Below are 27,056 nucleotides of genomic sequence, written 5' to 3'. Positions count from 1 at the left end.
TCCTATTTATGGTGCGTCATGCGAAGCAGCAGGGATCTGGTAATTCTTATACTTAATCAAATATATAGCATAAATCTTAGGGCGGTTGACAACCAATCAATAATATCTGCGCCCTCTAAAGATAATGATATCCTATTTATGGTGCGTCATGCGAAGCAACAGGGATCTGGTAATTCTTATAATCAAATATATAGCATAAATCTTAGGGCCGTTGACAACCAATCAATAATATCTGCGTCCTCTAAAGGTCTATGTTTCACGGGGAATCTTAAATCATTTATTGTTTATTACTATTATAATTTTTTCATCATTATAATATGTAATAATCAGCATCACAACACCTTTAGAGTTGAACAAAGCATACAAGATTTTATGACGATACGTCACTCGAACGGTTCGCTCAGTTGGCAGAGCACTGGCACCATAATTATTTATGGATTTTCGCAAAGTAACGCCTAATTCGATAAATTTTCATTCTTATTTAGCCTTACCATTAACTATTTCTAAATGTCTATCGGAATAATCCTAAAATGATGATCTACTTTTATTTCGATAATAAACCTTTCTTTATCGAAATTATCCATCATATGCAATTAACAAACGCAATTGGTACCTCAACGGCGCCTATTTCTACCTTGAACCTAAATCAAGGGCGCCGTAGCTAGTGAAATTACTGGGCAAATGAGACTTAACATCTTATGTCTCAAGGTGACGAGCGCAATTGTTGTGCCGTTCAGAATTTTTAGGTTTTTCAAGAATCCTGAGCGGTAATGGGCAGGGCGTATCAATAACCATCAGTTGATCGTCCCGCTCGTCTCGTCCCTTACTGCCAAAAAAAATCAACAGTGCACACGTGTTGCATGCATTGAGGTGGGAGCGTCAATAGCGGCCGAGTGAGTGAGACACCAAATAGCTCTATAATTAATTAGTGGTATCGCGACCAGTAACATTCTGTGCACGCGTCCATCTGGTCGCGTCACCAATCGTACACCAGGTGAGTAACTTTCTATATAGCTGTATATATTTGTTGGTACCGGCGACTGGTTGCGCCGCCATGGTGTCCCGGTGAAATATAGCCCTTATTGAAATCAAACAAAAAATCAATACCGTAAAATAAAATCTTTATTAAATTTCACACTAAAGACATCTTACAACAACAAAACTTTTTCTAAAATTCTAATGTAAATTTATCAAAATTTCAAATATTATTACTACAATTTTTTTTCTTAAGAACCCCATAGCTGTTGCAGAGACATAATATATCATACTGTGAATATATGTTATGTTTGGGAATGATATTTTTATATATAAAAAGAAGCAGATATTACCGCGCGCAATTCCTGTACGATGCGTCAAAAGTGTCCTAATTGTGACGCATTTTGACAGTGAGTAACTTTTGTTTACACAAAGTTTGGACAGTGGCATACACTAGCTGTCTTTTTTACGTCTCCATCATTTCAATGTCTCAATGTACAGCGCGGAATACATTTTTCGGTTGTTTTATGAGTATATTACATGAGTGTTATAAAATCATTTACTTATAGTTCGTTAGTTTCATTGCCTTCATATTTCCAAAAATTACTGCAATGTGATAGTGCCTATATTCAATTCATAGATAATTCATGCGCCTAGACTGACTGTGACAGATGTGTACACGTTGAAAAAAATAGCGGCTAACTGTAACTGTAAAAATAGCCTCTATTTTCAGCAACGCACGCACACTTGACTGACATATGGAAAGTGTAAGACGTAACGTGTCATACACAATCGTCATAAACCAGGACTGTTATCATGCGTTGCCTTATAGAAGTAGAAAGAGGCTCAATCTAGATTCTAGACGCATAAATTATCTTCAAGGTTCAAGTATATTTTTTTTATGTGGTGTAAAAAAATAAGCTTTCCGTTTATCTGATGTTAAGCTTAAGATTTGTAAGCTTTATCAGTGTTGTGAATTCTATTGTAACAAACAAATTATAAAAAGAAAGTGAAATTATCTTTTCAACTTACATTTTCATTCAATATACATCCAGACTATTTATTATACAAATTGAATTATTTATTCAGAATTAAAAAAAAATGTTAAACAGAACTTTATCCAACAAATTTGAACTCTGTCCATTATTTAGGAAAACTTGAGAGCTTTATTGAGAAGACATGGAAAGAAAATCAATGCCACTCATTGAAATTAAACTTCTAAATATATTCACAGTATGCCCATATTAGATTCCCGTTTCTTTTTTAGCAATAGATAAATAGGTTGGAAAAACACATATTGAGACAGTTGTACAGAAGGCCAAAGAGACAAGATAAAGATATTTTTACACGGTTTTTTATTAGCTTCACCTGTATGTATGTTTGTTTGTAACCGTCTCATTTGGACGCTATTTTGATCCAGCTTAAACGGCCAGCTTTCGTTCAAATTTCGTAGATTTATTTAGAACCGATGACAATGCATTAATTTGATAAAATTATTCCATTTTTCAATTTGCAAAATAAGATTTTTGTTAATTTATATAAATTTTATCTATCGTCGATAAGGCAGGAATTGATGTTAATTTTATATTTTAACCATTATCTTTAACCGATTTATCTAATATTAGGAAATTTTTGAATACCAAAGAGATTTTTTTGGATTTTAGCGTGTTTTTTAGTTTTAAACTAATATATAATCATATTTTTGATAACTTTGATAAGTAAATACGAAAACGTAATAATACGTATCACTTCGAACGCAATACAAACAGGAATGAATTTGTTCACAAAATGGCGGACTAAATGTTGACAACTGCGACTGCTTTCCTGTACCACGAAACAACTGCTATCATCGTCCAACTGACGCCATTACTGCGTACGAGTGATAGGGACGGAGATAATAATCGGTCGCTTTTGCAATGTAACTTAGTAACGGTCCGTTTGTTTACATTTTTTATCACAACTCGCTGGCCTTAGTATAGATATTGAGTATGCAGTTTTATGATTTGAAACTGCAATGTGCCGTGCAGGACATGTTTGTATAAATACATTTGTTTATAGAAAAAAGGTATTAATCCCACGTCTAAGCCTCAGAGTTAGTACACTTTTAATGTTTTTCCAACCTAATATTTAATATCCTATTACACTCGTCTTTAAAAACATACTAACACACAACCCCCATATAGGGCACAAATCCACGAAAGGAATTAATCTATTACTTTTATCGGGTAGATGACAGGAGGTTAAAATTCATCAATACATTAAAAAATATTAAAATTACTTATATTTTGCTCAAATACATGATATTCAGTATATTTTAATGGAAGAGTGTAGGGGATCACCTGATGTGTGATCAAGGTCACAAAGACTTTAACAACATCAGAGGAATCACAGAATCGTTGCCACTCTTAGGGTAGGTGTACGCAGATTTCAAATAAAAAAATGTATATAACAAAAATTTCGTTTAAAAGAAAACGTGTTATGTTGATGCATACAAAATAAATCGAAATATTATTTCATATTGTCATCTACACAATGAAAATAATATCCCTCTAAAACAGAAAATACTTTATACTCCTTATGTTAATCTTACAATATAAGTATATAAAAACATTTCAATATGATATAATCCACTAAGGAAAACATTACTTACTCGTCTTTGAACCTTGAGCAAAATGTGTTAAGCTTAGGTACTATATCATAATATCTATTGCAATTCCAATCTTAAAGCTACATTAATTTAGCACAAAATACCTTATACTAAGATTAATAATAAGCCAATGTATATAATTATCAATATATTCGATACTAAATTTGTGTCATATTGATTAACGTTTCGCATTATTTTTGGAGAACCGTACATATCAATAATAAATGTGCAACTCGCCACGAGAGTTGTTCGAAGTCACATGCCACAAGACAAGACAACAGAAAGCACTACTACCCGGTTACGTCATCTCTGGATCAGACGGCGATGACGTCACATCGTCGCTTGGTTAGGCTTCGTTCACACGGCATTGTCCTGCACGTTTTTCTGTAATCGTTTTTCAACGTATAGTCAACCGGGTGTTCATATGGTAAATTTTCATTCGTGTATAAACGAATAGCCACAGTTTCCACAGTTGTCACAGTGAGTAGACGTCACTGATGGATCCACGCTGCCACCCCTCCAAAAGACGCTCAGGTACTAAACGCTTCTTCGGTTGCTATTCGATAAAACACGTATGACATCGTGTCGTGTGAAGGAGGCAAAGCTATACCATATGCCACTGCGAACCGAATACGTCAAAGTTCATTCGATTTGCTTGACAAGATCGTTGAGTATGCGTTTAAACGTATAAGCGGTACACGTTTTTTTGAAGTACAATCGACGTGTGAATGATTCTATGAACGTTATAGGGTCACTATTTATACGTTAAGACGTATACTGCAAAAAAACGTGCAGGACAATGCCGTGTGAACGAAGCCTTACGGTGTGCAAAACAAGCATCACTAGAACATTTTTATTAATTATTTTAATTTATGAATTACTGATTAATGTAAAGGTTAATTTGTTATGTTTTTAAAGTGATAAACCTCACTTCTAGGATTAATACACAAATAAAATTTGAAAACAAAATTTTATGAACGATGCGGGACTCCAACCCACGACCTCTGGCGTTCCTAGCCAGTGCTCTGCCAACTGAGCTAACCTTTCGAGTGACGTATCGTCATAAAATCTTGTATGCTTTGTTGTTGTTATTGCTGATTATTACTTTTATAATGATGAAAAAATAGTGTAAGAATCTGGGTTAAGTAAAAAAGTGTCTATTTTTCTGTCAGAACAAAAGTCAAAACATAACAATGACTTCAAAAACAAAGCAATGAATATGTAACGGTATTGAACTGCAAACCGTATTGACGCAACAGGACGACAGCGAGGGGATGAAAGGGGAACGAGAGAGGGCTTCAAGTCCCAGTGAGGAGGTCCAAAGATGATGTGGCCGTGTAGTACACAAAACGAAATGACAAATAAAAAATCTTACCATATTAGTTTGACAAACCGCTGAAATAACACAGTATCCTTAATAGATTTCAAAACAAATACCAGATAGTGTTAGATTGAATATATAAGGTTGATCATTAAAAATACAATTTAATTAAAGATGATTATAGTTCACCAAAAATAATGTTGCAAATGCATCAAGTCCCAACAGAAAGTGTAAATAAAATAATATATATATTCAAACTTGTTAAATCGGTGGTCTCGAGATGATATATAGAACAATCATTAATTATAAAAGAGTATATTTTAATTTCTATGGTACATAAATAATTCGTCTGTCTGCACCTCGGCTTGCTCGAATAAGAAATATAATGTTGTCTACAATTTAACATATTACTGCTATGATTTTAAGTTACAACTTGATTTAGTTCTTATTATATCCCTTGCCTTAATACTCACAGAGCAATTCGAGACACGGGTATGACATTATATACTACAGCAGAATATGTTTATGACTGTAGACAACAAAGAAATTGATCATTATTAAGTGTCAAATCAAAACATGACAGATGTCAAATATGACATCTGTGATAATACACTTTTCTTGAAAAATGCAGTGCACCATAACTACAAACTAAAGTAAAAATATTTACGTCACACGAATGAAAGGATCATTTGAAGTACAATTACAAAACCCGAGGTATTCTTAAATGAACCTTTGGCAAGTATATTTGTTATAGTATTATAACACTAGTAATAGGATATATACTATTCAATAAATTACTGGCACGCGGGGTCAATAATTTTGTTATAATAGTAGAACGTCGAATATTTAATTTCGATATTAAAATTTCTCACAGTAATATAATATTACAAATACATATTTTTTCGTTTATAAACGTATTTATGTTTTATATTAAACAGTTTTCCAAATACTTACAGATATCACTCGAATAATTCGACCCGTTACTGTTTATGATCGAAATGCAAAAAAAATATTTGAATAATCGAGTAAAATTTAATAGTAGATATTATACATTTTCCCATGTACGAACTTGTGAGCAAGATAGCTACATCGGCAATACCGCTCTCTCATTTGATGACAGCCAGAGTGCCAAGATTTCTGGCTATAAGTTCATGGATTTGTGAAATACACAATATTATAATCTTAGACACTCGCAGCACAATAACACTAATCAAAACTTAGAAACAAAAATTAATTATTATTTATTAATAAAAGTAAATTCTGAATAAATGAAATGAAAAATGTATGAAATTTGTTTAATTTTTTTGTATGTTTGTATATATATATTTTAAATTTAATTAACACATTTAAATAATTAATTTAATGCAATAATTATGTCAATAATCCATCATTGTACAGCTATTTTAATTAATGATATGAATATCAATTGAATTTTTATCATTGAATTACTACGGAAACATGTAAAAAATATAATAATAATAATGTCTTTATCATAAAAAATAATGTCAATTATATAATAATAACTATTACTACTGTTTTGGGGTACAAACTTGATTTTGTACTACAAACCAAATTCTTCGCATAAAATTAAAGTGTGTTTATATTGTAAAAATAATTTTTTTACGAAATGCATAGGAATATGAACACGGAATAAAGCCAGAAAAGATCAGTAGTCTGTCAATTTGTTCCGTCAAATCAATGAATTGATTTTGACATAACTTTCACTGCCAGATTGCCCATGTTGTAAGGTCTAATTCTACTTTTTTTTAAACAAATTAGGATTTTAGGCAAAAATTAATACCTATTAGTTTGTGCATAAAATCCGAATGAATACTTTGTGAGCCACGAAAATAAACTGTACGGCGAGCAGCTGATGAATAAAAAAATATTAAATGATAACTGTAGAGGCTAAATTCCTGTCACATTCTTTGTCACAAAAATATGTATAAAAATGAAATAGAAATGCATAACAACGTTAATGATAATTTGTCATCCCAACATTCATGAAATAAAACTTTTCCATAGTCTAAAGACTTCTTAAACGATGGTTTATAAATAGAGATACGACGGATAGCCCGTATCGGGTGAATTTCTATTATCCAATAATAATTTCTTATTAACATAAGATAAATTAAGTTGAAAAAATAAATACATTAGGGCCTTACAAATAAACTTTGTATACCAGAGAATAAACCGAGTAAACACAAAATGTTAGCTATAAGCGCTGAAAACACTGTTAATACAATGATAATTATAAACCTTTCGCGATCCGATCCCTCTGAGCTTCAAATCCGTTGATTACGCGCGCGAAAGTGTGTTAATATTAATGTAAATAAACGCGGGATGCGTTATACGTCCGAATAAACCAATCATATGCAAAATATCAATTTGTATTTTTTTTTGCATATGCTTGGTTTATTCTCAGGTATAACTTAATACCAAGTTTATTTGTAAGGCCGTAAATGTCATTCAAGCGCGTCCTAACACTAAGTTTAACATAACAGCTACAAGCTACAATGGTTAGAATATCCGGTATCCGATTAATCGACTATAGATCCCATCTCTATTTATAAGGTATTTAATTCTCGCTAAGAAACAGTACCAGTTCACAGGAAACAATTCACCTGTGTTAATTAGTTAAAAGTTGTCCTACAGAAATATGTCTCTTAAGTTTTCTAAAACCACTACTGTTCTATTCTATAAAGCCATTAGAATATTATTTTATTTTTCTAAAATTCAGTAAACAAATATTAATGTTAACATTACAAAATTTTAGAAATATGCACATCAATATCCTTTTAAAATAAAATCATTTAATTTTAAAGATCATTTAAAAAATACTAATTCTTTTGTTTCATGCGTTCTTCTTCTGGCAATACAAGATATTATTCAAATCCCTTTTAACCCAAAAACCTTTCCACGTAGAAATAATATCACTGGATCAAATAAAAAATTTGATTTGGCATTGTTTCAAGTGTCACACGAAAATATCCTGTGATTACTAAGTGTAATGACATTATAGAATAGAGCTTTCATGTGTAAGAGTGTAATATTATGTAATTATAATAATTACACAACTGGATCAGGCTGCACAGTACGTTTATTTAACTTTCTGAACACCAGAATTTTTTCACTCACTTCACCTTCTGGTAGCTGAAACAAACCGGTCATAAATACATAAATGAGAAGTAAAAATAAAAATATCTTTTATGCTTCTCTTTGTGTTAAATGCTCAATTAATTAATCCGAAATTGTCTCATTTTCTTATACAATTTATAATATGTTACAAAATTATATTGTAATAATTTACAAACAAACTATGACCACCTCAATCATTTTTAAAAAGTTTATCCAAAAGACTAGCACATTTTTTTTGGAAGAGAAAGACATGAGTGTCTGGTCACCAGATGTTAAGTGCTTACCGCCGTCCACATTATCTTGCAACATCAGAGAACTACAAGAGTGTTGCTGGCTTCTTAGAAAACTGTAAGCGCTTGATTTGATGATAACCATGTCTTATCGTTCTGGAAACACCGCACAAAGGAGTCCATTCCTTGGTTTTATGTGGAAAAAAAGTTTCTTGAAAACCGCACTGTAAAGAAACGCCAAACATCCAGGTGGTGGTGATTAAATCCAAATTTGTGGCATGCCGTGCGAAGGTAGTATTCACCGGTAGAGTTTGTGGCCAGCGTTTTTTAGACCATGTTACAGCCTCTATCTATCTTTTTGAATTGGACTACAAACAAGAGCTGGATTAAGTGTAACCAGCGGTGCAGCTTCCTTAGGCCAGTTTCCTAGTCCTTCTATACAGTCCACTAACCTACGGCTAAAATGCTCAGCTAACAGTGGCCTTCATAGAGTGCTAGAATGTGGGCCGGCATTAAGTATTGCTGTGGTTTACTGTAATCTGTAAATGTAGTCAATAAAGAATTATAAATAATTATGTACCTCGGTGTGTGGTACATCATACAGTAACTCGTAGTCGGCCAGCACAGTCTCGAGTCGTCCACGCAGCACATCAAACATTACCACCAGGGTGTACGGCTGCTTTCTGGCTAGTTCGGAACGCCACCAGCTCAGCGGGTTGTTGTAGAAGTTCTCTGCCTCAGTGTTGGCAGATGTGGGCTCGCAGTGCAAGTAGCGGGTGGTGATGTTTGCATGGAGGTGGCTGTGAAAAAATCACACAATAATTGTATTGCATAGCCCAGTGGTTTGTGCCCCAGCCTACTGAGCTATGGGTACCACTTTCGAAGCCCGGTAGGTGCAAACATTTATGTGATGAATATGCATGTTTGTTTTGGATCATGGTTCGTTTGTATGTATTTTTATACATTTAAGTAAGTATATTGTATTAAATATATTTATTTATTTATTTATATATTTAGAAACAAACAGTCACATACATATTCAGGTGTACAAAGAGATGTTAGTTATGAATTAGACCTACAATTTCCTTAAAATTAATATTTTATGACAATTAAGACTAAAGTACAGCAGAGAAAAATAAATTATACAAAATAAAAATAAATAGAGGTACTAGAAAAAAAATGTTAATAATAAACTAAGATTTACTAAATTACTTACTTATTTACTAAATTATAAAAATGTTATAATCGTTCAAATCTCACTTTTTCTTAGCACAATTAGACTATTCTTTTTAAAACTGGACAAGGTTTCTTTAAAATATATCTAAATCAGCAAGTTTTCCATTAAGAAGTCGACAGGTCCGTCTTATATAACTATTTCCAGCATAGCATGTCCTACTTTTTTTAACTACGAACAAGGGTTTACTTCGACAAGTACGTATATTTCTTTTGGGGACTTGAAAACTAAGGGCCTGTAGTAATAAAGGAGCATCAATGTGGTTATTTACGATTTTATAAAGTAGCATTGCATCAAAAGAGTTTCGGCGATCACTTAATTTGACAACATTGTGAATATTACATGATTCAGCGTAGCTGGAGTACCTAGAATTACTATTATAATCGAGTGACTTTACAAATTTTTTTTGGAGTCCTTGGATTCGGTTGGTATGGATAGTATGGACAGGATTCCAAACACTACAGGCATACTCGACGTGACTCCGTACGAAACTATTATATAAGATTTTATACGTGGAAGGCCTTTTAAATGGCTTTCCAATTCGTAAAATAAAACCTAACTGTTTATATGCTTTGCTTAACATTTTATCTATGTGAGGCAAAAAACTTAGCTTTGAATCCATGATAACTCCTAAGTCACGAATTTGAGTAACTCTAGTCAATTTTTTATTACACAATTTGTAATTGAATATAACTGGTAATCGCTTTCTACTAAAAATGATGACAAAACACTTATCGGAGTTCAAAAAAAGATGGTTGCTATAACAAAAAGATTCAAAGCTACTCAAATCTACTTGAAGAGAATTACAGTCTTTTACATTTCTGATAACTCTAAAAATTGTTGTGTCGTCAGCATATAAAAGTAAGTTAGAATTTTTTATATAGTCACTAATATCGTTAATATATAATATAAACAGTAATGGTCCCAAATGGGACCCTTGTGGAACTCTAGAAGGAATAGATTTGTAACGCGATGTATAACCACCTAAGACAACAGCTTGAGAACGATTCTCTATATAGGATTGTATCCAACGAAAAAGATCGCCGTGTATACCAAGCCGATAAAGCTTATGTGATAAGGTCTTATGGCATATTTTGTCAAAAGCTTTAGCAAAATCAGTGTACACAGCGTCTACCTGTGCGTTATCATCCAAAGCATCGAGAATGAGTTCACTAAAACTAATTAAATTCGTGTCAACACTCCGACCTTTATAGAAACCATGTTGATGTGGAGTTATTGGCATATTTTTGATATATAGCCTGTGCTATGGGTGCAAGGTAACTGCAACCTTGCACCCATAGCACAGGCTATGCCTAGTTTGGAGCAAGATAGTTTGTGTAAAAGTGTGTCAATTATTATTACTTAAAGCATTTAAACGTCTAGATATACTTTATTCAGCTGTCAAAATGTCGAAAAAAATTGAGGTTGGAAGTTAACCTCTACTTTGAGCAATGCACGCACACCTACAAAGAGTCACATACAGCAAAGTAATAAACTTGGCCTGTTTTCATCAGTTGTCTAACAGCAAGAAGCTCTATCTAGACATATATACTAACTAATGTTATTTATTATATTGTAAGTAAAAACAGTGGTGATTACTTAACATCAGATGGATCATATACTTGTTCATCTAATTCAGTTAAAAGTTATAATTAGTACCTGTAAAGTGGTGTTGAATGGCAAGGCATCAGAAACAGTACAGAGGTTTTATTGTCTTTGATCTCCTCACGTAGCAGGGGCATCACTCGCAGCGGGCCGCTCTGATGTACGGTACCAAAGTAGAAAGCAGGTGCTACATTACCCACCACTAGTAAGCCGGCTAGGGTGTACAGTTGCCATCTGTAAATATAAAATCACTTAATGATCTCTACTAAATTACAGAATTATTAATATCACTGCATTTGGCCAAAGTTTCGCCTTACAATTCACAATGAGTAATGAATACTCGAACTGAGCGCTCTAGCTTCTATAGGGCACGATACCCAACCGTATTACTGCTAGCAAATATTAGCTAGCACTGCTGTAGTGCCAACTAACTTACACGAATTAAATTTAACTAAAGATCCGAATATTAGGTGCTATTATATTATTTTTAAACTGAAGTGATAGTTATATACAATACATTACTAACAGAGTAATAAATAACAGCATTTATATAAATGTAATTATTAATTGGGATATCTTATGACTCCATGACGTCGGTAGCCAAAACGTTGGTGGTCAAAAGCCTTGAACTCGATGGAAAACACTACACAAGGTTGAAAGGTGACAGAGAAATATGAGAGTGGTCAGAGATGGATAGAGACGAACTTATAAGTTCGTCTCTATCTATACTTATAAGTATTTCATGGATTCATAGTGTGTCGCCACCATCATGCGACAGAGCGAGAGAGTGCCTGTGGCAAGCATGTGTAATGCGGGCTTTAGTTTCGAAAACGGAACCCTCGAGGTAGATAAGCGGTCGGTTGTCAATCGCGAACAAACAAACGTAAATATTATCTAGGTATCTAATAAGGGAAAGTTAGTCGGTAATTCTTTCTTCTGTCACTTTGTGCTAAATCGCAATTAAATCGGAAAATAGGCCCACTTGGGCTCGCCACGCAGGACAGAGAACAAATTAAATAAAAAATAAACACAATAGAAAGCGTAGATGCAGAAATTATACGGTAGGTCTACTCTTATTCAACGAAAAACAAAGTTTCAAGTGTTTCCTACTACGGTTCCATTCATTCCGAAGTTTCATCCCGAACGTCATTGATTGAAATCTCGAATTTCTAAACCTACTCTAATTCATTTACGTTGCGAACGAAACGGACTTGATCCGTTTTTCTATGGAGTGTGGTTTTTTAATTTTGCGGTCACTAAACAAAACCAAACTACGATGCCCTATGAAACATTAAATTTAAGTAATCTAAAATAGCTACTTCAATGATTTTAAACACCTGCGTTTTTCTTAAATTAAATATCAAAGCTGCTACCATTGTTTTTAATATAGCAACATTAAAAAGCAAAAATAAATAGTCTTTATTACTAGCCTTAAGTCAACATGGTATTTATGTTATCAGCCTTGAACTGTCTACGCCAAAATGTTTGTTTACGTTTAGCAAAATGTCCAAGAATAGGAAAGCCTGCCCGACTTGGATTATATTATAAGTATCGATGATGTTTTTATAATATCATTTCTGTATATGTTTCCTGGCTTTCTATATTTTGATATTGCGTTGCTTGTCGCGTATCTACAGCACAGTACTTAAAACATGTGATAAAAATCGAGGTCATATAATTACTAAGCCGCGCGCTAAACCTGCACTAGGTATACAACGCTAGTTGTGTTGATGTTCTACTTAACCACGGCTCCGTGCTTAACCGGCACGAGTTAAGCCAAGAGTTAATACGTTCGCCATTTCTCACTCTCTCTTATTCGGTCTCAATCACTCTCTCCCTCTTCTTGGACAAAAGCGTCCCACATTTAATATTTTATTCACGGGTTACTCTCCGGAACGCGACGTCTATTGTGCGCCTATTTTGCGTGGTAAGGTTGGGTTGTTAATCTTACTATCTTACTCCTCTTCGAACACGCTAATATCTGATTCTATGAGTCAGATTTACATAATTATTTTTGAAAATGATAGCCATTATAATAAAGATTTACATTTAGAAAAAAGTCCGCGATATCATTTGTCAATTTCTTATACACACAATATTTAATATGATATGCGTGTGAAACCTTAAGCATATCAAGTTATATTATAAACTTAAAAAAAATATATAAATGGAAATATTTACTTTTTAGCTTTCCTACTCCATGGCACGATGACATCTTGGGCAAGGTACATCAGCATCGGCAGCAGCGGCAGGACGAATCTGAACTCCTTGTGACTAATCAAACTGCACAAATTGAGATTTTTTTAATAATTTACATTATATAAAATATATCATTCGTACTCTGATAGCGAAACCGCAAGTGTGCAAGACAATGTTATCACACTTCTCTCTTTAATCGTGTGTCAACTGTCACTGTCCGAATCAAATCTGAACTGAATTAATAAGAGTAGAACAAAGCAAACAGAATTTTATAACGAGGCGGTACTCGAAGGGTTAGCTCAGTTGGTTAGAGCACCGGCACGGAACGCCGGAGGTCGTGGGTTCGGATCCCGCATCGTTCATAAAATTTTGTTTTTCAAATTTTATCTGTGTATTAATCCTCGAAGTGAGGGTTACCACTTTAAAAAACATAACATATTATGTACTATTAAGGTAAGTATTTTAAACAACTGGAGTAAATGTTTCAATGTATAGATATATCAGTCGATGCTTATTATGGTGTCATTTGTGGCAACTGGGAGTATTTATTCAAACAAAACAAATCTTATAACTATATTTACAATACTAGGACTACATAAAATTAAATACCAAGAATATTGGCAGCATTTCCGCGTTGTATAGCAAGGCTGATCCGTTGGCCGAAATAGCTGCCAGCGCTTGGGTTTCCAGTAGCCTTATTGAGGCGCGAAGATAGTACTTTGAACATTCTTCGCGCCTCTGGGCCCCACGGGCCAAGTGTCTCGACACCAAACGGCACAAAGATGTATGACTCACTGAGACAAACATATTTGCGACGCTTGCTGTCTTCGGCAGTCGAAGCAGTAACCCCAGCACCAACTGACGAAACTTGAACATGACAGGGGAGCCAGAGTGTCGACGCAAGTCGCGTCCCACACCAGCACCCTTCCCCGTGCCCATGCCACCAGCGACATTCCATCAGGACGCTTTCCATCGCGGCAGGTAATACCATTTGGCTCTAAAACAGCTGGTATAATAAGAGCGGCAAATGCCCTCATTAATGCTGGCGTGACGACTGATACGGCCTGCCGATTATAGGCAGGATAACCCGTGACTAAGAGCGTTTATCTAAACGCCACATCTATACTGATGTGGTTTAATTTGTGACATGTTCCATATTTCGGCATTGTTTCCATTCGACGTGATTTATCTGCATGTATAGAACGTACTTAATTGATAAAAACAGATCTAATAATATTATATTTAAGTTTTTTCTGGATGAGTAAGGTTCAAATATTGAATATTATTAGTTGGTAGATTGTCGCTTTTGGTCTTAGTTAGATTAGATGACGTATAACAACCTCTTTGCAGCCAATGGACCATCAAATAAAAATCGTTGAATCATCCGGGTGTTTATTCTGAAGGAAAATATGCAGTTCGTTGTCTATAGCTCAAATGTATATTATTTTTAGTAATGTAAGCATATATATTCTTTTCTTTTTTAATTCTCGGAGTAAAAGTCGTTCAAACATGGAGAAGCATAAGAAAGTTTTAAATAAACAAGGCATACGCATTCTTTGGCTTTAGTTCATCCAATATTATGCTTTATTACGGCCAAAAGTAATTTAAGAGTTTTTTATCCTATGTTTTAATATCGTTCTTTATAACATAGCTTAGAGCATAGTTTCTCAACCTTATTCTGCTCACCGCCCACTTTGAGAATATGTTTTTTTCCATAATACTATCAGTCGGGAATTTAAAACAGCTATTGCCACGATTATAGTTAAACGTAAGATATTATATTATAGACCCCCCGAAAGTCTCAAACGCCCACAAGGGGGCGTTATCGCTCACGTTGAGAACCTATGACTTAGAGGAGCATAGTGTATGTAAACTATTATCAATGTATTAAGAGTCCACCGTAGCTTTAAACTGAGTGCGACTAAAAATTAATCTTATTACTAAGGCATAGGGCAGCTATTTCATTGAAAGTTATAATTATGTCAAACATCTATACAATTATTACTCTATAGCCTCTGCTTGTAAAAGTGGTTTTACACTTAAATTTTATCCATTTTAGTACTGAATTAATAATAAAGTAACATTATTTCGTATGTTATAAAGGCTTGATAAATATTTTCTTAAATTGCTATTTTTTCATATTGTTGGCTCCAAAATATTACCAGACCGAACCGGGCATACTCTTGTGTCCTTACTAAATATCCATCTCATGTTTAGTGTGACCAGATATATTACAACCTGGCTATGTGACACAAAGTTTCTTGATAGTCAAGTGGTTGTGAAACACCAGTAATCAAGGAATTTTAACCACTGCTTTTAATACCTAGAGGAAAAGAAAAGCAGCAGGGCCGTACTATTGTATATAGATATAATTTTCTTTTATGACAGTAAGGGATGAGATGAGCAGGACGTTCAGTGTGAAGTAATTGATACGCGCTGCCTATTACATTGACGACCTGTATAGCCGAGTGGTTAGCGATCCCACCTACTAAGCTAGAGGTCCCGGTAGCTGCAAGCATTTATATGATGAATATGGATGTTTTTTTCCGAGTCATGGATGTTTAAATGTATTTATGTATGTTTATATGACTTTATGTATGTTTAAGTAAGTATATTGTATTAAATATATCATTGTATTGTAACCCATAACACAGGCTAAATATGCTTAACTTGGGGCAAGATAATTTGTGTAAAAAGTGTGTCAATATTACAATGCAGTGCCACTCAGGACTTTTGAAAAACCTAAAAAATTCTAAGAAGCACTACAATTGCGCTCGTCATCTATAGACATAATAGGTAAAGTCTCATTTGCCCAGTAATTTCACTAACTACTACGGCGCCCTTCAAACCGAAACACGATAATGCTTACACATTAGTGCTTCACGACAGAAAAGACGTCGTTGCGGTACCCATAATCTAGCCGGCATCCTGTGAAAAGGAGTCTCCCACTGGTAAATGATTAGCTCACCTGTGCAATATGATATGAAAGGCAGCTGCTGTGAGAATGACCACACCAATTATGTGTTCCTTTGGTCTGCGGACCACTGCCAATATACCCCAGAGAACCAAGGGCAAACTGATTCCCAGTACTGCAGGCAAACCCTGAGTTAAATACCAATACCTGGAAATATCAAATCTAACTTAAAGACATTCAATTAAACTGGGACCGATTGTTCTTGCAAAGAAAAGTTCCAATGAATTTTTTTTTTATGGAATAGGAGGACAAACGAGCGTACGGGTCACCTGTTGTTAAGTGATCACCGCCGCCCACAATCTCTTGCAACACCAGAGGAATCACAGGAGCGTTGCCGGCCTTTAAGGAAGGTGTACGCGCTTTTTTTGAAGGTACCCATGTCGTATCGTCCCGGAAACACCGCACAAGGAAGCTCATTCCACAGCTTTGTAGTACGTGGAAGAAAGCTCCTTGAAAACCGCACTGTGGAGGACCGCCACACATCCAGATGGTGAGGATGATATCCTAACTTGTGGCGTGTCGTGCGAAGGTGGAATTAGAAAGAAGAAGAATAAGAAAAGAGCAGATAACAAATTGAAATTTAACATGTATCAATTAACTATTTAACCTTCTCAACTATATTGTTTACAGGGGCGTGCATTCCATATAGGCAATCAGACGATGCTTACCTTAATAAAAATATAAATTAATATATACTGCTAGAATAACAAGTTAAAGTTAATTTAGTTCCGTTATTCTATAATCAAATTGCTATACACCTACCCAGTAAGTTTTGGCTTACGATAAAAACCTTTGATAGACACTTTATAAGACTGCCTACTCAAATTTAGAAAACATATTCGTGAAAGATATACTACCACAGAAAAATGTAGGCTAGATGAATATGTAATGTTCCAAAAACATGTCATCTCAATTTAACAGCGTTAATAAGTATGCCTACTGACTAAATACTGGCCGGGGCTTATTTTCTAACAAATGTTTCGCAAGATTAACCCCCAAAGCCATAATCTATCTCACTTTCTAACTATTATATTATTAGGTACTTGTATCTTTACCTGTGCCTACCTTGCTAGAAAACCAATGCACACCCCTGATTCTTTAGGGCAACTTACATTGGTAGTTATAAATTTTCACCATATGATTTACAACATTTCACGTACGCAATTACATTAAAATATTATTTACTAATTTTCATTAAAACAGATCTATCCATTCTAGAATTACAGAGTAACATATAGAAGACTTAAAAACAAAATAGAATTTTTTTTGGTTACTGAATAAATTAATATTTATCACAAATTTTGATAATTACAGATAGGTATTGAAACATAGTATACTAAGAATGAGATGTAATGATAAAATTTTTATCTGATACTAGCTGACTTTGTTTTGCCATATAAAGTATAATTCACGCCGATAGTTTTATAAGTAATAAAATATTGCCTATATTATAGCCTGTACATCATTTTGTTCTATTGTCAATAGTTTTTGCAGCGCACGCAAAAATAGGTTTTCGATTTTACACCTTGTGTTACAAAATAGAAATTTTATTACGGATCCCTAATTTTGAAAAAAAATGATAGCCTATAGCTTTCATTGATAAATGGACTACCCAACACTGAAAGAATCATTCAAATCGGACCAGTAGTACCAGAGATTAGCGCGTTCAAACAAACAAACAAACAAACACTGCAGCTTTATAATATTAGTATAGATTTATAAAATACTAACTATTACCTATAAATATTATTTTGCACTAGTATCTCAAAGTTTCATGGACACAACTTAACTTGAACATTATACTTTATAACAATTAGCAGAGACTTTTCTTTGCCTGAATAGTGGGCCTATTAATTGACAAAAGTCAAATCAATGTGTTGTTATAAAACATGCCAACAAATATGCATTGTTAAGACTTTATGTAACCAATGACAGTATAATCAAATTCAAAAATACTTTATTCATGAATGTTAAAAAAAAAAAAATTGTTTCTTATTGAATTTACCACTACTTCGTAAAGGGTTGAGCTAATGAGAAGAAGTAGCAAGAAACTCATTGCCACTCTTTTAAGTCAAGATTTACATTTTAATTGTTTTACAAATCATTTCAATTACAATTTATGCAAAGTGACGCAACAAAAATACTCAAATGTGAAAAACTTAAAGGCTTACACGAGTATGTCAAAAAAAAAAAAAAGTAAATTAATACTCATAAACACAAGAGTTACTGAGTATAGTAGATGCATCAATCCACACATACCGTAAATAATTAGAGGCATTATGTGAGCATTTCATAAAATAAAATATATAATAAGTGTGATTAACTAAATTTGTAATCTGTGGTCTCTATTAATGAAAGGGGTACAACAGTAGTTCTTACATTCCTGCTTCAGCTGTCTCATAAATAGCCCGCTCGAGGGGGAAGATTCTCTTTGTCAAATTCGTTCGGCTATTCTATCCTTCCAGGTGCCGAGCCGAAGATTCATCTACAAGGGCTTCGCTGGTTTACCTTTTTTAGTCCTATTCTTTCGAAAATACAAGCATAATACTTGCATGCCAAAATGGCGACTTGACCCATTTTTAGTGACCCAGTGACCATGTACTTAATTAAAAATTTAGTTAATCGAGATACTGTCACTGATTAAATAGTGGTAACAGCTGATTGAACCGTAGACAATAATGGCAATTTTATTTAAACAACACAACTTAGAGTTGTAAACTTGTTTAGAGTTATAAGTTTTTTATATTTTTGTGTAGGTAATTTATAAAGTAATTTAGATAGTAAGTAAACGAGGAATTTGTCATATGTTAATAATGTTTTTAGTTAGCCCGTAAATGGGGTATACAATGTTAAATAATATAAGTAATTAATGTGTAAATATACCATAAGATTGCATACAATGTTTGCTTCCTATTAAATAAAATAAATAAACTTACCATGGGTGTTCTCCATAGAATGAGGAAATGTCCTGAATAATATTGACCTTGAAAAATTCCCAAGGTGTCACAATTAGTCTGTCATACATAAATGAGTCAAGTCCGATAAGGACTCCAGAAGAAAGAATACTGAAACAAAAAATGATTTTATGAAACCACTATGCAAGTGAAACTTTTTTTTATTAATATCAGCATGGAAAAATAAACAAATTTATATATTATGATTTATAATAAAAAAAGACTGTCAGGTGTGGGGTTCGAACCTACTCTCCCTCTTGGGAACCAGAGCTTAAATCTTGCGCCTTAGACCGCGCGGACAAACTGACTTGAAAGCGATAGTAGAAATTAATAATACAACTTCTACCCTACTTTAATAGATTGTAATGCGACATGCGATAGATGGGCGAAAAAGAAAATAAGTATATTTTATAATGTGACTTTCTTGGTGATAAGTGATTAAATCATTTACTGTTTCCACAACATGCCTGTGCGAGGCAAGAAATTTCTCGCAAAACGCGCGGTTGTCGAATAGCACATTCGCCTGATGGAATCAAACGGAACAGCTCCTGTAAGTACTCCATGATGTATGCCTTGAAGACTTTTTTTATGATAATACGGGACAAGACGAGCAGGACGTTCAGGTGATGGTAAATGATACGCACTGCCCATTACAATGCAGTGCCGCTCAGGATTCTTGAAAAGCACAAAAATTCTGAGTAGCACTACAATACTGCTCGTCACCTTGAGACATAAGATGTTAACACCCATATTCTAAGTCGTAAACTCATGATTTCCTCGACTCGACTCAACCACACTGAGGAGTTTTCATATTCACAGTTCTCATTTTTGTCCTTACCTCAAACACCTTCCTCACTCGAGGTGAGTTTGAGTCGAGGAACCAACTGTCAAATGTAAGGTTGATCGCCATCTACCTTGAGGAAGTTTATAAGTAATTGTTAGCTACAAAAGACATTATTTCATTAATTTTTTATAATGTCTTTCGAAAATTTTATTGAATATATGTACGATAGTCCTTACGACTACCTATCGCGACGATAGTTACGAGATGCAGAAAACCCGATGGAAATTTATGATGAAAATGAATCGAATAAGATTCCGCTTCACCAAAAATATTGTGGCAAGCTTTTTGTTACCCCTGCTCTTCCAAAATACTGGAGACAGCAATCGTGGATTGCCGATTCCACCCGTAACCCAAATGCTAGCAGCCTTACAATTTTACGCAACTGGAAACTTTCAAGTAAGTATTCTTATAACTTGTCTACATTCATAAGATTGCAATACAAAGCTTTGTATCTATACATTTTAACTTTAATCGGTATTTTTACAGATTGTTTGCGGCGACTTGCACCAAATAAGTCAATCAGTCGTTTCAAAGATTGTGGCCAATGTATCGAAAGCTTTAGCTTTAAAAGTAAGGCGCTTCATTAAATTTCCTGGCGTCCCTGAGCGAGCTAATGTAAAGATTCAATTTCATCGTGTTGCTGGAATTACTGGGGTTATTGGATGCCTTGATTGTACCCATATTCTAATAAAAAATCCAAACCGACAAAACGGCGAAGTATTTCGCAATCGTAAAGGTTGGTTTTCAATTAATGTGCAAATAGTATGTGGCGCTCGGATGGAAATATATGATATCGTAGCACGCTGGCCTGGATCTGTCCATGACTCTAGAATATTTAATAATAACAGGTGTTATATGAGATTTGAAGAAGGGGAAATTGCAGGTTTACTGATTGGTGATAGTGGTTATGCAGTCATCATACATGTATACACCAGTCCATAATCCACAATCAGAACCTGAATTCAAATATAATAGGGCCCATATCAGTACTAGAAATATTATAGAAAGGTATAATGGTGTATGGAAAAGAAAATTTGCATGTTTGAATAGAAAACTGCAAAATAATCTGTCAAATACATGTAATATTATAGTGGCATGTGCTGTGCTACATAATATTAGTATTGAGACCAATCAAGAAATGATTGAACCCTTAACCAATCTTGCTGTAGTTCCAGTACCTCACACTGGTGATACAGCATGAGGTAGTGTTATAATGGCTGCATTTATAGCAAGACATTTTAGTTAACACCTACATCTTATTATGTTTTTATACATACATTTTTTTATATGTTACTTTATTTTTTTAAACGTTACTTTAAGGAAAATTTAAATATTAATCTTTACTATTATTGTTCTATTAATAAGTTTGTTAAATACTGTTTACAACTAAATTTATGGATGATGTATAAATGAATGAATACTAAGCAATAAAGTTTTTTATACCACAATAAAATTGAAATAAACATATACATACAACCTAATACTAAATTAATTTTCAAAATTTTTATTTTTAAATATTCTTAAACTTAATTCAGCCTCTTCTCTTTTGGCTCTATTGCAGAGGAGAAGTTCCTCTGCAGCGTCTCTCTCAGTTTTGGCTTTGAGAATAATCTTCTCTGCTGTCTTCACCATCCACTCCTTCTCAGCTATTCTGCGCTTATGCAGCTCCTCTTCCCTTTGCTGAGATTTTTCATATGTTTGTTGACAGATATGAAATTCTTCTTGAATCACTCTGGTCTGTATATTTCTTGACCCTGAAATGTAAATCATATAATAAGACCTATATTGTAAATGTAAAACAACAATTTCAGACATTTATTGTTTTTTTTTTTAATAATAACAATAGGCCTGTGGTCTCTGTCTCTCTAACCATACCATCAATAGAGAACAAGTTAAACTGTCGACCCAGTCACTACCACTAACAACTGGTAATAAACGTTAAGAGTATATTTTACGTCAGACATTAATTAAGCGGTTGATTATGGCAACTATTTTTCCTATTATAATGTGTTCAGGTATAACATTTTTTTAATTTAATTGAATGTACATTCATTTTAAACTTTGACAAAATATTTTTATAACTACCTTGTGATGGAGCTGCACTATAAACAGTCAACCGGGACTCTGTCAAATGTGGAGGAGTGTTTATAATGTTTTCTGTAAAATTACGAATAACATTAATACTCAACAATAAACATAATATATAATAACATAATATTAATTTTTATAATTTTAAAGAGGTTGGTTATTTTACCTCTTTCTGACACATGTTCAACTGCTGGTACTTGAGATGACGTGTCTAACAACATCACATCATCAATTTGGATTACAGCCAAACAGAAAAACAGTCATAAAAAATCACAAATGGCAATAAACTTAAAGCAGTAAGTACCAGAAGTACTTTAATGCTATTTACCTACACTACAAGGTATGTTATCACTGTCGATTAACACTGCCAACTCCACATCTGTCTGTTCAGCGAGAGCATCCTCCAGTACCGGGACTTGGCTAGAGGTACTAGGTATGTAAGCATTAAAGGAACCACCACCGGTCCTCATCCTTACCCTTTTCTCTAGGGCCAACATACTTTTACGCCTGGTTTTCAAATTGTCCCAACATTTTTTAAGTTGAGCTTCAGTCCTCTAAAAATAAAGTGATAAAGAAATAATTGCTCAAGTGTTTCGTAAAGTTTGCCTTAAGTGAATATAATAGAATAAAATATATTTTCAACTACAGTAAGTACTTACTTTTGAATTCGTTTCTATGGCATTGTACTCCTCTGTTAGGCTAAGCCAGGCATTTTTTTTAGCCACTGCGCTCCCCATAGTGGGTATCGAATTTAATTTGTATTTGATCACTAACTCCTGCAGACAAATCTTTTCGGCTTCATTGAAAAGCTGTCTTCCAGTTGCAGTCATTTTAAACCAATAATTTCTCCATAAGAACAACAACACACGATTGAATTCACTTGTATAATGCGAAGCGAACAAAACATTTTCTTCTCCAAGCCACCCACTTCACAAATATCACACAATTTTTTGCGCAAAACATAGGTTTTTGTTTTCAAGTGCATTTAAGGAATTCTAATTACGCTGCGTTCATATTTGTTTATTTATGTGTTCACTTTCGTTTGACACTTCACTAATCACTTGACACAACTCATTCAAAGAACCTCATGAATTCCTCAAACTGACAACTATGAATACCAAACTTGAGGTCATTTCAAGTCATTCCTTGAGGCCTCCTCGACTGAGTTCTAGTCGAGGGACTTTCGAGGTAACGACTTAGAATATGGGTGTAAGGCTCATTTGCCCATTAATTTCACTAAAAGATGCAGAATCCCATTTCAATATATTATACATTCTCATAATATACTTCTAATGTTGAAGATACATGACTCTTTTAAAATAGCTTTTAGAAATGGTGTGCAAGGAAAGCCTAAAATTATTTTTCAATTTTTTATAATATGACAACAATGTTTCAATTGAGTGTTAAAAGTGATCCATAAAAAAAATTAAAATAATTACCCAATAGGCAAATATGTAGACAGCAATTGCTTGAGTGGCCCCTTATTGGTTGTCATTAAGTTATACACTGAGAGAACAATCCACAACGGTGCAGAAGTGGGGCGAACAAAAACTGACACACAAGCAATCCACACCCATCTGTTGTCTTCTGAAAAAGTTATACACCCTTATTAAATGCTTTCATGTTGTTATGTCCATTTCTTGTTTTAATTGCTTGTGGCGGTAATAAACCCATTCAATGAAAAAAATTTAATTAAACAACTACTACCTCTTCAGAAACAAATGCATTTCTAAGAAAAAAGAAATGGCGCAAAAAGCTTTTTTTTATGGAATAGGAGGACAAACGAGCGTACGGATCACCTGGTGTTAAGTGATCACCGCCGCCCATATTCTCTTGCTTACAAGAGCGTTGCCGGCCTTTAAGGAAGGTGTACGCGCTTTTTTTGAAGGTACCCATGTCGTATCGTAACAAGTACAAGTACAAGGAAGCTCATTCCACAGCTTTGTAGTACGTGGAAGAAAGCTCCTTGAAAACCACACTGTGGAGGACCGCTACACATCCAGATGGTGGGAATGATATCCTAACTTGTGGCGTATCGTGCGAAGGTGGAATTCGGCGGCAGGAATCAGGTTAAACAGCTCTTCGGAACACACCCCGTGATAAATGCGGTAGAAGACACACAATGAAGCGACGTCTCTACGCAACGCCAAGTGATCCAGCCGTTCACAGAGCACTGGGTCGCCGACAATTCGAGCTGCTCTGCGTTGCACGCGGTCAAATGGATCGAGCTGACACTGGGGTGCGCCAGACCAGAGATGACAGCAATACTCCATGTGTGGCCGGACCTGCGCTTTGTAGAGCGCTAGAATGTGGGCCGGCTTGAAGTATTGCCGTGGTCTATTGATGACGCCCAGGTTCTTCGAAGCCAATTTGACTTTGCCCTCCAGATGGCCACGGAATTGGCAATCGCTCGAGATTTCGAGATTCCGATACTAGGCGAGGCTTGCCATCCGGCCCGCTCGACATCCTGACGTCCAACGAAAACAGAGCTCGCCTAACAGTTTTCTGTCTGAACTGTACTTCAGCTCTGATGGCATGGACGGCTGGTTGAAGTTACCAAGAGCAGCTTTCGACAACGACCAGAACTTGCGTGTTCCGGTCGGGTAACTGGAAAGCTGCTAGCCGATTTTGACGACGAGCTTTGACTTCGCACGGGCGATTTGCCGCTGAAAAAATCTGGAGGCACGGTTATATTTCCACTTAAGAACTTTGCAGTTCGGATCCTTTGTGCCCAGCGCCGCAAACCAAGTTAGATACGCCTGTTTTATTGGGGGTATATGATTTGGCTATCTCACTGATGAGATTAATGCGATAAGAAGTTGAGAAAAATGTCCGGAATTGATCATTAGAAAGGGTGTGGTCTTTAATCACAATAGCGCTAGAACACATACATCTTTAGCCAATCAGGAATGGAATGAACATATTAGGTTACTACTAAAGCAAAAAAGACCAAACTACTAACTACAAGATGGCACAATGCAATCAAACAATATGGTGTGTATATATGTATGCAGTGATAAAATGCAAATAAATGTTGAAAAAATGTCTTTCATGTTTCAAATACAATATACAAACCTTTTTCATAATAACTAGGTTTCCCTGCTTTAAATGGGAACATAGACAGTGCAATTGCAACCAGTGCAGTTTCCGTTGTTTGTAGCAGTGTACGGCTTGCAGTATAGAACCAGAACCATGATGTTAGTATGACGAACAGTGCCCATTTACGATTTCCTGACCATTTGTAAAAGCTGTAGTCCGCAAAAGCACTTAGAACAGCTTGAAAAATTCTTGGGGCCAGTACCTGAAACAACAGAACACTACAATTCCTTCACTATATCCATAAGTGTATGTTAATAGAAAGTAAGAAATAAAGAAACTATGAAATGCATAGCACACCTTGTGTCTTCATAATAATACAATATATTTTGTACATGGTATTACTAAAATTAAACTAAAACCTGAAAATATGATATTACCATGGATGAGTAAAAAAAGAAGGACTCCATGCCACCTTACAAAACAGTAAAGCACCTAAACAAGCCGGTAAATGTCTAAGTACATAGCCCCAAGCACACACTTACACCAATATAAGCCAATCGGCAGCCATTATGATTTTTACCAGATCAGTTTTGTGTGGCAATAAAATGTTTTAAAAATGATGTTGTGTGTTATGTGAAAAAGTGTAAAACAGGTAGAAAAAATTGTGTTACTGGTATCCCCCGTAACAGCATACACACTAGCATAAAAGTGCTTCACTTGTTAATATCACGGCTGGGAATCCTTCTTTTTTACTCATCCTGGATATTACCTATTTATTGAAGTGTTTTTCTTCAATCAAAAACGAGGGGTGACATCATGTTCTTTTTTTATGTCAGTTTGTGATGTAAACAAAATTCTAATATAGATAGAATTTGCAGCAAATAATTTTCAGGCAGTCAAAGTAGCATTATTGGTAGATATGTGCCATTACCCTGTATGAAACTATTTCAATTAAGTTACCTTTGTTTTATTACTTTCTTTCTTTCTTATGTTTGTTTATTTACAATTTACTTAAAACATTTAAATGTATATTTTTATTTGTACTTACCACAATCGTAGGATAATCGAGGCTGGTTAATTTCAAAGCATAGTATATTGCTGAAACTACACTTGGATATAAGTAACTTCGTATGCCTTTTTGCCATTCCCAAGTCAATTCTCCATAACCAAATACGTGTTTGTGGGCCACTTCCAATGTTTGCCAGTATTCATCAGGAACATACCAGGTTTGCACCAGAAAGACAGATAAAATCCTGGCACTCAATAATAGAATAAAAACTTGGAGCGGCCGCAGACCGCTCGCCAAAGCCATTCTCCCGCCTAAAATGATTACATATATTAGCTATAAATAGACATAAAGACCAACCCGTTCTAGTTCATAAAAATAAAAAGGAGTGAAGGATTCAAATAGGGTGATATTATATAACTATATCATTATCCAAAATCAAGCTTCAAAAATGTAAATGTCCTCAATAAACGGAGTTAATGATATCCAGTCCACTACCGCGTCTTTTTATTAGGAGTTTCTTGAATGAACTTTGTTGTTTTTAGAATCTATTTACATAGTACAGATAAATTATTATTTAATTACAAACATTTTCATACTTTAGATAACGATAAATATTTCTACAAAACTTATTTATGTATTACTAGCTACTAACCTCAAAAGTTAACAACACCACAGCTATCAGCTTCTTGCACCATAGATGAGTGATAACAAATATTTACTAGATCAAAAAATAAATCAATCAAATTTTTGACTCACGTCTTTCTTTTTGACACTTCCAAGTTGAATCTAGTATCTACTA

At 34.6% G+C, this 27,056-nt stretch overlaps 1 protein-coding gene across 1 annotated transcript; it reads right to left on the bottom strand.

Moving 5' to 3' along the window:
• Window positions 1-1,104: 1,104 nt before the first annotated feature.
• Window positions 1,105-27,041, bottom strand: LOC126970831 (GPI mannosyltransferase 3). Its single transcript, XM_050816975.1, has 10 exons — window positions 26,910-27,041; window positions 26,297-26,568; window positions 25,285-25,510; window positions 23,649-23,796; window positions 19,260-19,388; window positions 16,318-16,470; window positions 13,332-13,433; window positions 11,205-11,384; window positions 8,892-9,111; window positions 1,105-8,096 (listed from the first exon to the last, which is right to left on the bottom strand). Exons 2-10 carry the CDS (start codon window positions 26,558-26,560, stop codon window positions 8,013-8,015), a joined length of 1,506 nt encoding a protein of 501 aa, XP_050672932.1. The 5' UTR covers window positions 26,561-26,568; window positions 26,910-27,041; the 3' UTR covers window positions 1,105-8,012.
• Between the last annotated feature and the right edge of the window lie 15 nt (window positions 27,042-27,056).

The sequence above is a fragment of the Leptidea sinapis genome, chromosome 22 (assembly GCF_905404315.1).
Source record: "Leptidea sinapis chromosome 22, ilLepSina1.1, whole genome shotgun sequence".
Taxonomy (NCBI): Eukaryota; Metazoa; Arthropoda; class Insecta; order Lepidoptera; family Pieridae; genus Leptidea; species Leptidea sinapis.
Note: the sequence above shows the minus strand (reverse complement) of the source record. Positions and strands in the feature narration are given on the sequence as shown.

Excerpts from the sequence above, each read along its gene's own strand:
- LOC126970831 (XM_050816975.1), bottom strand. The coding sequence starts at position 26,560 with ATGGCTTTGGCGAGCGGTCTGCGGCCGCTCCAAGTTTTTATTCTATTA. Across the intron at positions 19,389-23,648 it reads TCTACATATTTGCCTATTGG|TATTCTTTCTTCTGGAGTCC; the intron begins GTAATTATTTTA and ends TTTTTGTTTCAG. Across the intron at positions 8,097-8,891 it reads ATGATGTACCACACACCGAG|CTACCAGAAGGTGAAGTGAG; the intron begins GTACATAATTAT and ends GGTTTGTTTCAG.